This window comes from Vipera berus (genome assembly GCF_964194415.1).
Source record: "Vipera berus genome assembly, chromosome: 5".
Classification (NCBI taxonomy): Eukaryota; Metazoa; Chordata; class Lepidosauria; order Squamata; family Viperidae; genus Vipera; species Vipera berus.
The window spans coordinates 6,196,566-6,211,545 of NC_138207.1; the positions used below are offsets into that span (position 1 = coordinate 6,196,566).

The following is a 14,980-nucleotide window of genomic DNA, read 5'->3' on the forward strand; positions in this document are numbered from 1 at the left end:
CAGTCCTAAGTATGGGGTAAAAATGCATTGCTTGCTGTTATGGATGTTCTGCCCTGAATTGTGGATGGATGGCATACCCTTTCTTCATCTTCTGTTAATTCTTTCACCAGCATTTCATACCTTCTAGTAGAGTATAACTTTCGAATGTCTATGAAGTTTGCTCTGGCTGCAGAACATAATGTCCATAGGAGAAATTTATTAAAAATGAAAATAGATACTAAGACTAAATGGAAAGTAATATATTTTATGGCACCAAAAAGGAAAGAAAGATAAAGATTAACAAGCTTCTTTCACACACTGTTCATACATAGCTTTCTGGTCTTTTGCTGACTTGGTTAGGTATGTGGTGTGAACCCACCAATGGGTTGAAGACATTTAAGTGTAGATTAAATGGAAGCAAAACGTATATGAATAGGTATTTAGGAAACAGTAACATACTGAATTAGTGTTACGCTTTTTATGGGTGTTTTAAGTTTAAGAATGTGTGGGAATAGCACACAGTTTGTAAAGGTGTGGATGCATTGACATTTTTACAACAGGGGCTTCATTGAGTTCTTTCACTCCTTCAGGCAACCGGAAGCTGAAGGCCCTCAACAGGCTGGTCAGAAAGATGAAGGTCTCAACTCTTGCCAGCAGCTGTCCCACACATGCACGCTGACCTGAAGATGAAACAAAGCATTAAAAGGAATAATAATCTGTTCTGCATAGTATATCCCCACCAGCAAGGAAATCTGAAAAGATTTGGAAGAGCCAAAGCAGATTTCCATGTTGAATCCTAGCATCTTCTAACAGATTCAATTTCTAGAGCTGCTTTCTTCCCTTTTCTTCTGTTTGTTGACACTCTTCAGTGGGGACACCTTTCTATTTGGTCCCATCAGAGTAATTGCCACTGTGGCATTAGACTATCTTTGACTTCTTTTCCTCAGAAATTTTCATATTTATGGGCAGGTTGTCAATTCAGGAATGGTCCAGGAGGTCAGTTTGGCCGTGATTGCCATGGATCTGTCCCAGCTACTATTGGGCTTTGATATTTTGTTTGTCTCTGAAGAAGAACCAGCTTGGCATAACCCTTATTGCCATGGAAAGATGTGGAGGCCATTCTGAAGGGGTGCAAATCAACATCTCCAGAAATTGGAGAGGAACCTCTGCAGATCACATTCTGCAGAGATGAAGGGACACCAAAATACTGTGGTCGAGGTGCTTGATAAGTCTGGAAAGAATACAGCAAAGGAATCCTATGTCTCATTTATTGTGAAATCCTCTCTGATTTGTGAATACGGAGATGGCTCAAGCAATTTAAACAACACACATAAATTTCTTTTTACTAGTAGAAAAGAATCACATTTTGGTTTATGATTATAGACTATCCTCAAATATTGCAGGTAATCAAAGAAGCAATGGTCTTACAGCCCCAGATGCATTAGGATAAAACTGACCATTCTACCTGGGGCTTTATCGGCAAATCAGCTATGCCAGAAACTTGATGTTGGGATAGCTAATTCTCCTTCCCCAGTTATTTTCAGTTTATTGACCATGTTCTTTCTGGGCCATCAGTTGGAGTTGTGGTTTGAAGGCACAGTGATTACAGCCTTCCCTATTGGAATATACCCAGAAGAGTATATCCAGGTGATTCTCACAGATTACTATAAGATTAGCTAACTGATGGTGGGGCAGGTGAGCAAACTGTGGTAGTTGGCACCATAAAGAGTAAGTTGAATTGTGGAAGTTAGTTGCCAAAAAAACCTCAGGAGTAGTGGTGGTGGAAATTTATTTGTTATAAGCTGCTTTGGGCTCATGGACATACCTATTCCGAAGGGCAGAAACTCTTCTCGTTCAATGAACTTTCCATCCTTATCTAAAAAGTGATTTGGGTTGAATTCTTTAGGTGTCTCCCATTGTTCAGGATCAAGAAGAACAGAGCGCAGGTCTGGGATAATAAAGCTTCCCTGTAAAAATAAAGGTAAAGGTAAAGGTTCCCCCACACATGCGTGCTAGTCGTTTCTGACTCTAGGGGCCGGTGCTCATCTCCGTTTCAAAGCCAAAGAGCCAGCGCTTGTCCGAGGACGTCTCTGTGGTCATGTGGTCGGCATGACTGGACGCCAAAGGTGCACGGAACACTGTTACCTTCCCACCGTAGTGGTCCCTATTTTTCTACTTGCATTTTTACGTGCTTTCGAACTGCTAGGTTGACAGAAGCTGGGACGAGTAACAGGTGCTCACTCTGTTATGCGGCACTTGGGATTCGACCCACCAAACTGCTGACCTTCTGATCGACAAGCTCAGCATCCTAACCCACTGATCCACCGCGTCCCTTTCCCTGTAAAAATAGAGATGTCTAAACTGGGGAGTTTCATAAAGAAACAGGCAAAAAAGTTCAAGTAGATGAAGCTTTTGGTTTTAACTTGCCACTGTGGACCCCTATTTGTTCATTTCCAAAGCAGATTCTGAGAACCAGGGCTTTTTTTCTCATAGAACGCTCAGAACGGAGTTCCGACACCTTTTTTGGATGGAACCTTGTAGGGTAGGCAAGGTGGGTTGTATGACATGTGTGAGTTCCGGCACCTTTTTCTTTTACAAAAAAACACTGCTGAGAACAGTAGATTCTCAACTGTTTAGCTTCCTTTCTCCCCTCCCTTCTGTTAAAACAGAGATATGGGTGCATATTTATCTCATCAGATTGCCCCAAGAAATGGACAAAGAAATGTGGTCAGACATAATTACAATTCTGAACTTAAGTACAGTTCTTAATCTCTTACCATCTTCCTAGGTTAAATAGAAAACATTTAAGGTTCTAACTTTAAAATCTGAGAGGTGTTTGAACTTAAACCCGTAAATTCATCCTCAAAAAAGTTTGCTATTCTTGCCGATTCGATTTTGCATGACTACATTAGCAATTCCTGAATAGAGAGCTTTCATCCAAGTGCCGTATTTTGCTTTTCCTTTCATGTTGGATAAGTGGAATGCATCCTGAATACTTTTCTTACCTTTGGAATGTGGTAACCCCTCATTTTCACATCCTGTGTACTTTGCCTGGGAGCCCCAAATAATAAGACATATTTTACACGCTGCATTTCATGAATCACAGCATTGGTGTAGGGCAGCTTCTTCCGATCCTGATAAGAAATTGTCCCCGATAAACCAAATACATCTTCAATCTCCTTCTGGACTTTTTCTAGGAAAAAAATGATTGAAATAGAATATTTCTTTTTTTAAAAAAATATTTTATTGGGTTTTTTTTTACAACAATGATCTCCAATACCTGGTGTACAGCTTTGTTGTCTTGGTTTATATTTTTTTTTTAAAAAACCCAATAATAATTAATTAACAGTCAATAATGATTGATCTTGATAATTCCATAATTAGTATATTAATTAATGTTATATTTCTTTGATCTTCCCTTCTCCCAATTGTATTCTTCTTCAACCTTAAACAAATATAATTCTTAATATTTTCAATGTATAAATGATTAAATAAAGACATTTTTTCATATTTGTACAAATAATGATAACATCTATATATAACTTTTTTATCAGCTTATATTATTTTTATAACCATTATCTCATTAGTTCACCATGCATCATATTTTAATGATTTTTGTTTAAGCTTAATTTCCCCTTTTATTCAATCCGTTCTTATCAGTCATGATTTTCTCAATGTTAGTCATCTAGATATCCAAATTCTTCCATTTAGGTATACCATCCCAATATTTTCAAGTTTCATGTATTATTAAAAATACTGCACTTCTTGTCTATCTTATAACATCTGGGTATAACATTCTTTCTGATCAGCTTATATTTCACTTATGTTTATAAAAGTTTGTTGTTGTTAGTTGTGAAGCCATGTGCAACCCATCGCAACCCCATGGACAACATTCCTCCAGGACTTCCTGTCCTCTACCATCTTCTGGAGTCCATTTAAGCTCACGCCTACTGCTTCAGTGACTCCATCCAGCCACCTCATTCTCTGTCATCTTCTTCTTCTCTTGCCCTCAACCTTTCCCAGCATTAGGCTCTTCTCCAGTGAGTCCTTCCTTCTCGTTAGGTTATAAAAGTTACATCATCCCAATATTGTTACATTTCATATATTGTAAAACATACTATACTACCTAAATCTCTTATCCCTCTTGTTATAGGACCCCTTTATGTTCAAATTTCTCTGTTCTTTTAACTATATTCAAACAAGTGTTTGCTCATGTAATACTCCAACTGGTAGGGCTAGTCAAGTCTCTTGAATCTGTCTCTGGCCTTCTTCTTTTGTCAAGTCCCTTTCCAAGTTGATATGTTCTGCTTGCCCAGCAGTTCTTGTGGTTTTGTTTTTCATAATATTTTATTAATTTTCTAATTTTACAATTAAATGTTTAAAAAGCAATGTGGTGACTGGGTAATCAATGATTCCATAACATACATAAATCTTTAGCACAAATCTCAAGTTACAACATCAGATATTTCCTCTCTTTTTCCCTTAATATCTGCTATCTCATATTGAATTAATATAATTCTTTTTTTTGGCATATGTTTTATTATTTTTTTAACATAATCACCTTAATAGAGGGCCTCCTCAGGGTGCCACCGGTCAGAGAATGTCGGCTGGTGGCCCCCAGGGGGAGGGCCTTCTCTGTGGGCGCCCCGGCTTTATGGAATCAGCTGCCGGTTGAGCTCCGGATGGCACCTGACCTTCGCTCCTTCCGACACGACTTGAAGACCTACCTGTTTGAACAGGCCGGCCTGGCCTGATGGGGAATGCGTTGGGGTTTTTATTGCGGATTTTTTACATTTTTCTACTGTTTTTAGTTTGGGCTCGTGTTTAATTCTCTTTTTAATTTTTGTAATTTGTATTTTTATATATGCCCTGTTCACTGCCCTGAGTCCTTCGGGAGAAGGGCGGTATACAAATATAATAAACTTAAACTTAAACTTAAACTTAAACTTAATATTCAGTAAACAGTGTGTTGTCTGAGTTTACATTTAGATTCATTAACAGTTGATTTCTATAATCTATAATCCACATAATAACTTTACTTGATTACCTCTTTTTCCCATAATGTTCCCTTTTACCAACCTTAAGTTAATACAATTCTTGCTATTTTAGTGAATGACAATTGGGTATAAAAGTTTTCTAATATTTCTACAGATAATAATCACATCAACATAATATTCCTTTTCTATCTAGTCATTCTGATTGTCTCATCATAGATCCTGTTTATAGTTCCTGTTTACATTTGTTTTTCCCACAATATTCAAAACATTCTTACTGGTTAAGATTTTCTCAAAGTTAATTACAATTAAATATTTAAGTCTATTTTTTTCATGTAAGCCAACCCAATACTTTTACCTTTCTTAAAGAATAAATAAGACTAAAAAAGATAAAAGAAGAATAAGAATAAAAAGGAATACTTAAAATCCCTATTTCGTATAAGCGAATACATATTTATTTCCATTTTTTCATTCTTTTTTACCATAATTAAAAATATATTTAATCTTTAAATATCCCATTTAATAAATCTAGTGTTCTAGTCTTTTAACTCTTATTCAAAACCTTTTTTTAATGCATTGTAACTTTCTTAAAGTCAATCACCTTTAAATATCTACCACATTTCCTTTATATAAACCATTCCAACTCTTTTATATTACTCATATCAAGAAATAAAATAAAAAGAAAGAGGAAAAAGAAACTGCTATGTTACTTGAGGGGCTCTATTTCTTTAACCATATTTGAACAGGTGTTGCTTTTTAAAATATTCTCTCTGATAGGCCCCATCGTCTATTTTCTTAGTTTTCACCTTAGCCTTTTTCATTTGCCCAGTATCTTTCTTAATCAATATGTTCTGCTGAATCAAAGAATCTTTCCATATTCTTGTAGGTCAGACATGTCAAACACAAGGCCCGGGGCCCGGATCCGGCCCGCAAAGTGGTTTCATGTGGCCCGCGAAGCCATCCTGGAAACAGTGAGGGAACGGCCCCCACTGCCTTGGCCCAGAGACCCTCCTTCTGCCAGAGACCCTCAGATTTGTCCCACTCCTGCCCAAGCGCCCATAGGCACCCTTCATGCGAACGATGTAGAGCTGGCCACACCCACCCAGTAGGCCACACCCACTCTAGCCATGCCCACCCAGTAGGCCACGCCCACCCTGGCCATGCCCACCCAGCCCCCTGAGGGCAACCGCAATGCTGATGCGGCCCTCCATGAAATTGAGTTTGATACCCCTGCTCTAGTTCTAGTGTTTTTCCTGGCACCTCTGCAGTCTATTTTGTCCAATCTTTTTTTCTTATCCTCAAATTTGTTTTGTGGTGTTAAACTATGAGTTGTCTTTTTCAAATCCAGTATTTCTTGTAATTTTTTTTCTCACGGGTTAAATCATACTTTTTTGTTTTGTTAGGTTCTGTCGTTAAGGCTCTATCCTCAAATTTGTATTCAGTTGTCTGTTTTATCTGTTCCTTCTCTGTTGTTGTTTCCTGGGATTTTTTTTGTTTTGTTGTAAAGTTAAATTGGAGATGCATTGGTTTATATTTTCAAAGTTATTTTGGATTTCTTTGTGGTTTGAAATCATTTTTATTTAAATTAATTGCAACATATAATATATCTCCTCTTGAAAAGTATTTTTTATAGGTTCTTTCTATAAATCTCTGATTTTCCATGATGACCAAGAATCCAAATTTTCTTTTCTCTGCCAATAGCTTTGGGGTCAGAGTTAAATAGATACTTGTAATCCAGAAAGTTCAAAAAAGTTTTGTTTTTGTTTTTGTTCCCTGAAGTTTGTAAGTCTCACTTTGTCTGCAGCCCAGATTGTTTTCTTTTTTGTCACAGCTGTTCTTTATTGTTAGATCTTTGAAGGTCACAAGTAGAAATTAGTTTTTTCCAGATTTTGTCAAGTCCTGCATGAAAGCCATAGCTGTCCTAGTCTTCATTCATCACTAGATGTCAGCACTGATTTATTTTTCAAATTTTCAAAATGAACAAATTACCTTTAAAATGAGAATCTTAACCATTCAGTAATTTCAAACTTATCCAAATTTAGGTTTTATAGTCATTTCATTTCATTTCATTTCATTATTTCAATGCATTTTGGTCCTCCATAAAATGTTTAATTTGCCACTTCTGTTAGTAAAAGGGTGGGGCAAAAATTCCCCTCCTTCACTTTTGGAGATTTTTTGCTTCTTGGGATTTTTTTTTCTTCAGGAAAGTTGATAAGTAGGATAGAGAAAATCAATGTTCTTATCCAGATTCAAACACACTGTTTACAATTAGCTTAAATAGTGCTTTTGATTTCAGTTGCTTGCAGCTTGGGCTAGACCAGTGGTGGCGAACCTATGGCATGTGTGCCAGAGGCGGCACTCAGAGCCCTTTCTGTGGGCACGTGCGCCATGCCCCAGAGGTGGCAACTGTCCCTCTTCAACCAGCTGCCTGCTAACTTGCCGAGCCCCAATGTGGCTGGATGCATCCTGGCATGGCTGATTTCCCCCCCTCCATCCCGTCCCTCCAGGCCTTGTATGCTGTTCTGAACCAGCCCTCTTCTAGCAAACCCCTATTCAAAAGAAGAGACTGGAGAGCGTCCAAGGCTAAAAGGCTTCTGCCAAGATTTAATTACGCAGTTAACAAAAACACTAGAGCTTGTCTTCTCAAGCGGAAAAGTTGCTTTCAGCAACCAGCCCCTCCCCAAACACTCCTTTTATAGAGAGCTCAGGGCGTGGTCTCCCTGTGCCTCCTCCCGAGGAGTCCCATAACCTTTCTTTGTTTGTTCCTGCTCGACTGCCTCCTGCGTCGGGCGTCCTTGAACAGGGCCAGCTGTGGGTCATCATCCTCCGCACTCTCGGGCTCACGCAGCTGAGAAGAGGTCCCCGGCTGAGGACTCTGCAAAGCCTCCAAACCATCATCAGCCGGTTCGTCTCCCTCCTCCCCCTCATCTGAGTCCTCCGATACATCGGACCCGGCTGTCGGACCCACAGGCTGGCCCTGAGTCACAACATATGCGCTCCTTTTCCCAAGCACAACCCACTACATCGCCTCCTCAGTGTCGGCTGGCCATCCAGCTCAGAGGCAGCTTCTTTGAACTGCTGGCAGCGGGCTGCAGAGCCCCAGAGTGTGTCAGTCAAGGGGCCAGCAGGATGTGGCCGCTGACAGACACCATCGGCCCCCATGCATTCACTGGCCTCTGTATGTGGGGCCTGATGGTGTCAGGCAGCCGCCACCCCAGCCCTTGCCTTGCCCCATGGTAATGGCACCCCTGCCCTGCTTCGCCTCACCCCACAGGAGGAGCCTCCTGACTACCGCCCCACCTGCCAGAGACCCCCTTGATCTCCCCCAACCTTGCCCACCCCGCACAGGCATTCCTCCCCACGAGCAACATTGAGGTGACCACACCCACCTTGGCCACACCCACTGAATCAGCCATGACCACCACAGCCATGCCCACCTGGCACCCGACAATAAATAAGTTGGTTTTGGGTTGCACTTTGGGCACTCAGTCTCTAAAAGGTTCGCCATCACTGGGCTAGACTCTGAAGTTAGACTAGGCTTTCTCCTGCTGGTTTTTGGAAGGCTTCTCCTGGACCGATAGGGTTGACCACCATCTCTCTGAGGTTCCCTGGACTTCCTTCCTTCTTTGCTGCCTCTTCAGGGTGGCTTCTGGCCCATTTAGGGTCCCCTAATAGGAAGAAACTCAGCTGAAGGGCACAGAGTCCTGAACCCGTCAATTGCTGTGCTGCTGCACAGGACCAGAAGTCTGAATTAATATAATTCTTATTGTTATCAAATAAGTAAAACCATCTTTGTTACATTTATCAACAATTTTTAACTTATACATACCTTAATTGTGTTCCCATTCAATCTTATATACATCAATGTCCTATTATGGCTTTTCCCCCCAGGCTTTAATTTCCCCTCAATATTCAACTTGACATTTGGTATGTTATAATTTCTAAGCTTTAAGTGACTAGAGTTCCTCTTATCTCAACTTCTACATTTTCCCCTTTTTATAACAAAATCTAATATTCCAAATATACATCATATCTATTTGCATATAATCTTATTCTATTTTCTAAAAATTATCTTTTTTTCACCATATTAAACCAAAAATCTATTAATCTTATTATACATCTTACTTATTTAGTTATAATATTACTTTATTTTCTAAAAAAAATTCAATATTTGACCATCTTCAACCTTCTAATCAATAGTATAAAATCCCCACTAATAAATCAAAACCCTAGTTTCTTTCAGGCTTCCTCTGGCTTTTTTCCTTTATCAACTAACCCTCCATTTCACTACTTTTAATTCGTCAAATAGTTCTCCCTCTATTATCTGTATTATGTGTATTATTTGAGTTAAGAAAAACCACTTAATTACAATTTTTTGGAAGAACTAGCCCCATTATATTTCTTTGATTGTCTCCCCATTATTCCAATTTCCCACAGTTGTCCTGATAAGTTTATCTTTGACTCAGTCTGTTCTTCCTTTTCCTCATCTCGTGTAGTAACAAAGACTTCTCATGCAAAGAAATAGGAAAACTGTATTGTAATATCATTGTAATATCATATTTCACCACACGATGTCACCTATGCCATTTAAAACTTTTTAAGTCCCAAGTTTTAATAACAGTTTTTCAAGGTTTATTTCTTTTCTTTTTAAATTTTATTTATTTATATATTTTAATTCCATTTATATCCCGCCCTTCTCCGAAGACTCAGGGCGGCTTACAAGCTTAGCAGTAAATAAAAGTAAATAAAAGCCAATATCTCCAGTAAGAATAGGAAAACTTTTAGTTCCCAAATTTCAAATGTATATAGTCAAGAATGCCAGCAAGGACTGTGGTGTGGATGCCATTCTTCATCTTGGCACTAACAATCTGTCCCAAAAAGATGTACTATCTGTGCGGAATGATTTCCAGAGCTTGGGGCAGGAACTCAGCAGAATAGGCTGTAGGCTCACTTTTCAGAGGTTTTATAAGTGTATAAGGAGCAAAATGGAAAAGGCCAGCATATAGCAGAATTCAATATGTGGCTAAAGGAGTGGTGTAAAGGAGAAGGCTTTGGTTATATTAGTCACAATTTCTGTAGCTGGTCCAATGAAAAAATGTACAAAAGAGATGGTTTGCATCCATCCAAGAAAGGGACCGAGTTACTTGGCAATAAATTCACAGATTTTCTAGAGGAATACTTAAACTAAACAATGGGACAGTGAGTTAATTGATACAGAACATCCTTGTCCCCGGCAATCTAAGAAAATAGGGGAACTCAGGTACCACACAAGTTATGTAGAAAGTAAACACAGGGTCAGTCATAAAGGACTCAAATGTCTATACACCATTGCACAGAGTATGAACAGTAAGCAGGGTGAACTAGAAATTCAGATAAATGAGGGCAGATATGATATTGTTGCTATTACAGAAACATGGTGGGACAAAACCCACAAATGGAACACACAGCTAGAGGGATTTACATTATTTAAAAGAAACAGACCAAACAAAAGAGGAGGTGGAGTTGCTCTCTCTATAAGAAATAACTATATCTCTACAGACATAGAGCACAACAATGATGAAAACTGTCTCGAATGCATTTGGGTCAATATAAAAGGGGAAAAAATAACATTGCCATAGGTGTATACTATAGGCTGCCCAACCAGACAGAGGAAATAAATGAACTTTTTGCTAGTCAGCTAACTAAGATATGTAGGAAGCACATCACAATAGTAATGGGGGACTTTAATTACCTTGACATCAACTGGGAGACAAAGTCTGCACCAAGTGGATCAAACAGATTCCTGACAAACCTAGCAGACCACTTTGTCCCCCAAAAAGTAGAGAAGGGAACTAGGGGATTAGCCATATTGGACCTACTTCTCACTAACAGAGATGCAATGATAGAAGGTGTTAAAACCACAGGAACCTTGGGGGGGAGGGATAATGCAATATTGGAATTCAACATTATGCAAGCACAAGCAATAGAACACAGTCAAACTAGAGTCTTGGACTTTAAAAGGGCTAATTTCAATAAATGTAGAGACAGCTTGGGGAGGATTCCATGGATGAGAATCCTAAAGGAGAAAACAACTCAAGAAGCTTGGGAAATTTTGAAAAGTGAGATAATAAAAGCCCAGTCTAGCACAACACCAAGAAAGAAAAAAAATAACAGCTCTCAAAAGAAACCAGCATGGCTGCATAAAGAGCTCTCTGATAAATTTACACTTAATAACGGCAGCCAGACTGTTAGTGGTGCAACATTGGAAGACAGAAGGTTTACCTACAATAGAACAATGGATACTTAAAGTAATGGACGTAGCTGAAATGGCAAAAGCATATTTGAAAGAACAGTCAGAAGAAAAATATATTTTGGAATGGAAAAGATGGATTGATTATATTCAAAACAAATATGGGACTAAAAAGTTTCAAATAGCATATGAATATTTCCTAACAATTATAGAAGTGTTATTATAATTACTTTAGTTTTGTTATAAGGGAGTTAAAGGGTGGAAGGTTTGTTAACATTGTAATAGATATTTAGCATATGTTTGCTTAAGATTGCTATATGTAATACCCTGTATTCTGCTTTGGGAAGTCCGGGGGGGGGAGGGAGAAGGGGGGGAGGGTTGATAGGGAGGGGGGTTATTATTACAATTTTGTAAAACTTTTCAATAAAAAAGAGCTCTCTAATAAATTGAAAGACAAAAAGGACAAGTATAAAAAGTGGAAAGAGGGACACATAACTAAGGCAGAATATCAGCAAATAGCCTGTGCCTGCAAAGATGAAGTGTGGAAAGCGAAGGCTCAAAATGAACTAAGGCTTGCGACCAAAGTCAAAAATAACAAAAAAGGCTTCTTTCAACATGTAAAAAACAAGAAAAAAGGTTAAGGAAATGATTGGTCCATTAGTGGGAAAAGTGGCAAGAAAGTGACAAGCAATAGGGAGAAAGCAGAACTATTTAACTTGTTTTTTGCATCTGTCTTTACACAAAGGAAAAAAAACAGTCCAACCTATCAAAAAGTGTCATAAAAAACAGAATAGAAATAAAAGTTAAAATAGGCAAGAAAATGGTAAGTGAGCACCTGTCCAGCCTAGACGAGTTCAAATCACCAGGATTAGATGCATTACACACCAAGGTTCTCAAGGAACTGGCAGAAGTGATCTCAGGCCACTGGGCACTATCTAACAAAATGAAATTCAATGATGAAAAAAGTAAGGTTCTACAATTAGACAAGAAAAACCAAATATGCAGGTACAGTAGGTGGTAACTTGCTCAATAGTAGCAACTGTGAGAGGGATCTTGGAGTCCTAGTGAATGATCACTTAAATATGAGCCAGCAGGAGAAGGGCGGTATACAAATTAAATTAATAAATAATAAATAAAAAAATAAAAAATAATAATAAAAAATCCAACACAGTGCTAGACTGCATTAACAGAGGGATAGAATCAAGATCACGTGAAGTATTAACTTTACAATGCCTTGGTAAGGCTACACTTGGAATACAGCATCCAGTTTTGGTCACCACGATGTAAAAAAGACGTTGAGACTCTAGACAGAGTACAGAGAAGAGCAACAAAGATGATTAGGGGACTGGAGGCTAAAACATATATGTTTTAGCCTCCAGTCCCCTAATCATCTTTGTTGCTCTTCTCTGTACTCTGTCTAGAGTCTCAACGTCTTTTTTACATCGTGGTGACCAAAACTGGATGCTGGAATTGGGTATGTCTAGTTTAATGAAGAGAAGGACAAGGGGGGGACATGATAGCAGTGTTCCAATATCTCAGGGGCTGCCACAAAGAAGAGGGAGTCAAGCTATTCTCCAAAGCACCTGAAAGCAGGACAAGAAGCAACAGATGGAAACTGGTCAAGGAGAGAAGCAACCTAGAACTAAGGAGAAACTTCCTGACAGTTAGAACAATTAACCAGTGGAACAACCTGCCTCCAGAAGTGGTGAATGCTCCAACACTGGAAGTTTTTAAGAAGAGACTGGGCAGCATTTGTCTGAAATAGTATAGGGTTTCCTGCCTGAGCAGGGGGCTGGACTAGAAGACCTTCCACCACCACCACCACCACCACCACCATCATCATCATCATCATCATCATCATCATCATCATCATCATCATCATCATCATCATTATTATTATTATTATTATTATTATTATTATTATTATTATTATTATTAAATTAGAGTTGTTCTTATATTTGCTCTTTTCCCCTGGTTAGTCAGTCGATGCTGTTCTTAGAGGGTGGGGTAAGAATTCCCTTCCCTCTCTCCTCACAGGGGGAGAAATACTTTGAGCAGCTTTTGCAGGAAAAATGTTTAAAGTCTCAAAGAGAAAATCAGATCTCACCCAGTTTCATCCATGTTGCTTTAAAGGTGCTTGGTTTTAGTTTTGACTTTGGCTGTCAGCAGCTTATTGCTATGACTGGTCTTTTCCCTGCCGGTTTGGAGAGCTACCGCCCTTCCGTGATCAAGTGGGGGTCTTCTCCTTGCTCGACACCCCTACAGGGTGAATTTTGACCCTTTCCAGGGTCCCCCAGAGGGATAAAACTGGACACTGAAGACAGAGCGCACCTCCATGGGTCTGCCAGCACCGGGATGGCAAACCGGAAGTCAGTTCCTGTGTTTTTGTAAGTATTGTTGGGAATAAAGAAGATAAAATAGGTAAAATATATATTTCTGTCTCTCAGATTCTGATGATTCTCTTGGTAATTCTATAATCCATTTCATTTTTGTTATTATATCAAAGTCTTGTAGATTTATTCCTGTTTGTATTAAATTGTAGTTCTTTTTTATTTATAGCTTCATTGATTTGATCATATTCTTCTAATTTGTGTTGTGTTATTTGATTTGTTTGTTCCTTTGCTGTGATTTTCTGGGTGTTTTTTAATTGTAGATTTAGGTTAGAAATATGCTTATTTATATCATCAAAGTTGGTTTTGATTTCCTCGTGGTTTAAAACCATTGTCATTTGTATCTGTCATAACATTGCATACATTTCCTTTTGAAAAGTATTTGTCGTGCCTTGAAATATTGCTTCTGGAGGTCTTTGATGTTCCAGCCTAAATCCTTCAGGGGTAAATATTGAATGTGGTGGTTTGTCATTTTTTGATATACGATATCCATGTTATCTCCCCCTTCAAATAGTCTTTCATCAATATTTTAGTCTCTATAATTAATAGTACAGGCAATATTTTTGTAACAGTTTTTTTTTATTCAGGGGTCAATTATTAATCAGTCAAAGTTGCAATTCAGTATGTTTAGCCACCTTAAGTCCTTCCTGTAAAGTTCTTCTCTAAAAGATTAGCCAAAAGCCAAAGTTTTTCTTATTCTATAAACAATTCTTAGATTTAGACAACAGTCTATGTATTTTTTTTCAGACAGTTTGTAATCTTATAACTGGCTCAGCTCTTTCTGTTCCCAGCTGTCTTCTTAAATTTATTTAAAATTCAAGGTAACAGATTATTCTTTGTTTTTGCCAATTTCTGAGTCATTATTGTTAGTATTCTATGCTCTGATTCTCCACTAGGTGTCAGTAGTTGTTTGTTTTCCAGTTTTTTCAGACAAAAAGTTATTATTGTTATATATATATTATAATTTAATCAAACCCCTTTAGGGTATAGTCTTAACAGTTTTTTTTAGTTTCTAGATTTGTCCAGACTGTAGTATTTTAAATTTAATTTCAATATATTTCTTTCCCTCTTAGTATAAATTCACTGCTTCCGTCTGTAAGGGAGTGGGGATATAAGTCCCTCCCTTCAATTTTGGAGGTTTTCTTGCTTTGGAGGATTCAGTTAAAAGAGAGAAGAGAGAAGATCAATACTCTCACCAGTTCCAACATACTGTTCACTGATGTTCTGGTTCATGCTCTTGTACTTCAGCTGCATGTAGCTTGGGCTAGATGCAAATGTACAGCTAGCCTTTCTCCTGTCAGGTCAGAGGGCTTCCCCAAGATAAAATGAAATGACCTCTGCCATTTCATGATCAATGGAGCACTCCTTCTTCACAGTCACATCTTTGG

At 38.5% G+C, this 14,980-nt stretch overlaps 1 protein-coding gene across 1 annotated transcript in view; it reads right to left on the minus strand.

The window, feature by feature from the left end:
- Window positions 1-330: 330 nt before the first annotated feature.
- The window catches only part of LOC308669338 (cytochrome P450 2K6-like), a gene marked incomplete at its 5' end in the record, with an annotated part of 28,993 nt that continues 14,343 nt past the window's right edge, over window positions 331-14,980 (minus strand). Inside the window, 3 exons of the mRNA XM_081329974.1 lie at window positions 331-659; window positions 1,805-1,946; window positions 2,985-3,172. Of these exons, the coding sequence (XP_081186100.1) occupies window positions 475-659; window positions 1,805-1,946; window positions 2,985-3,172 (515 nt within the window). The 3' untranslated portion in view covers window positions 331-474. The remainder of the gene's footprint in view (window positions 660-1,804; window positions 1,947-2,984; window positions 3,173-14,980) is intronic.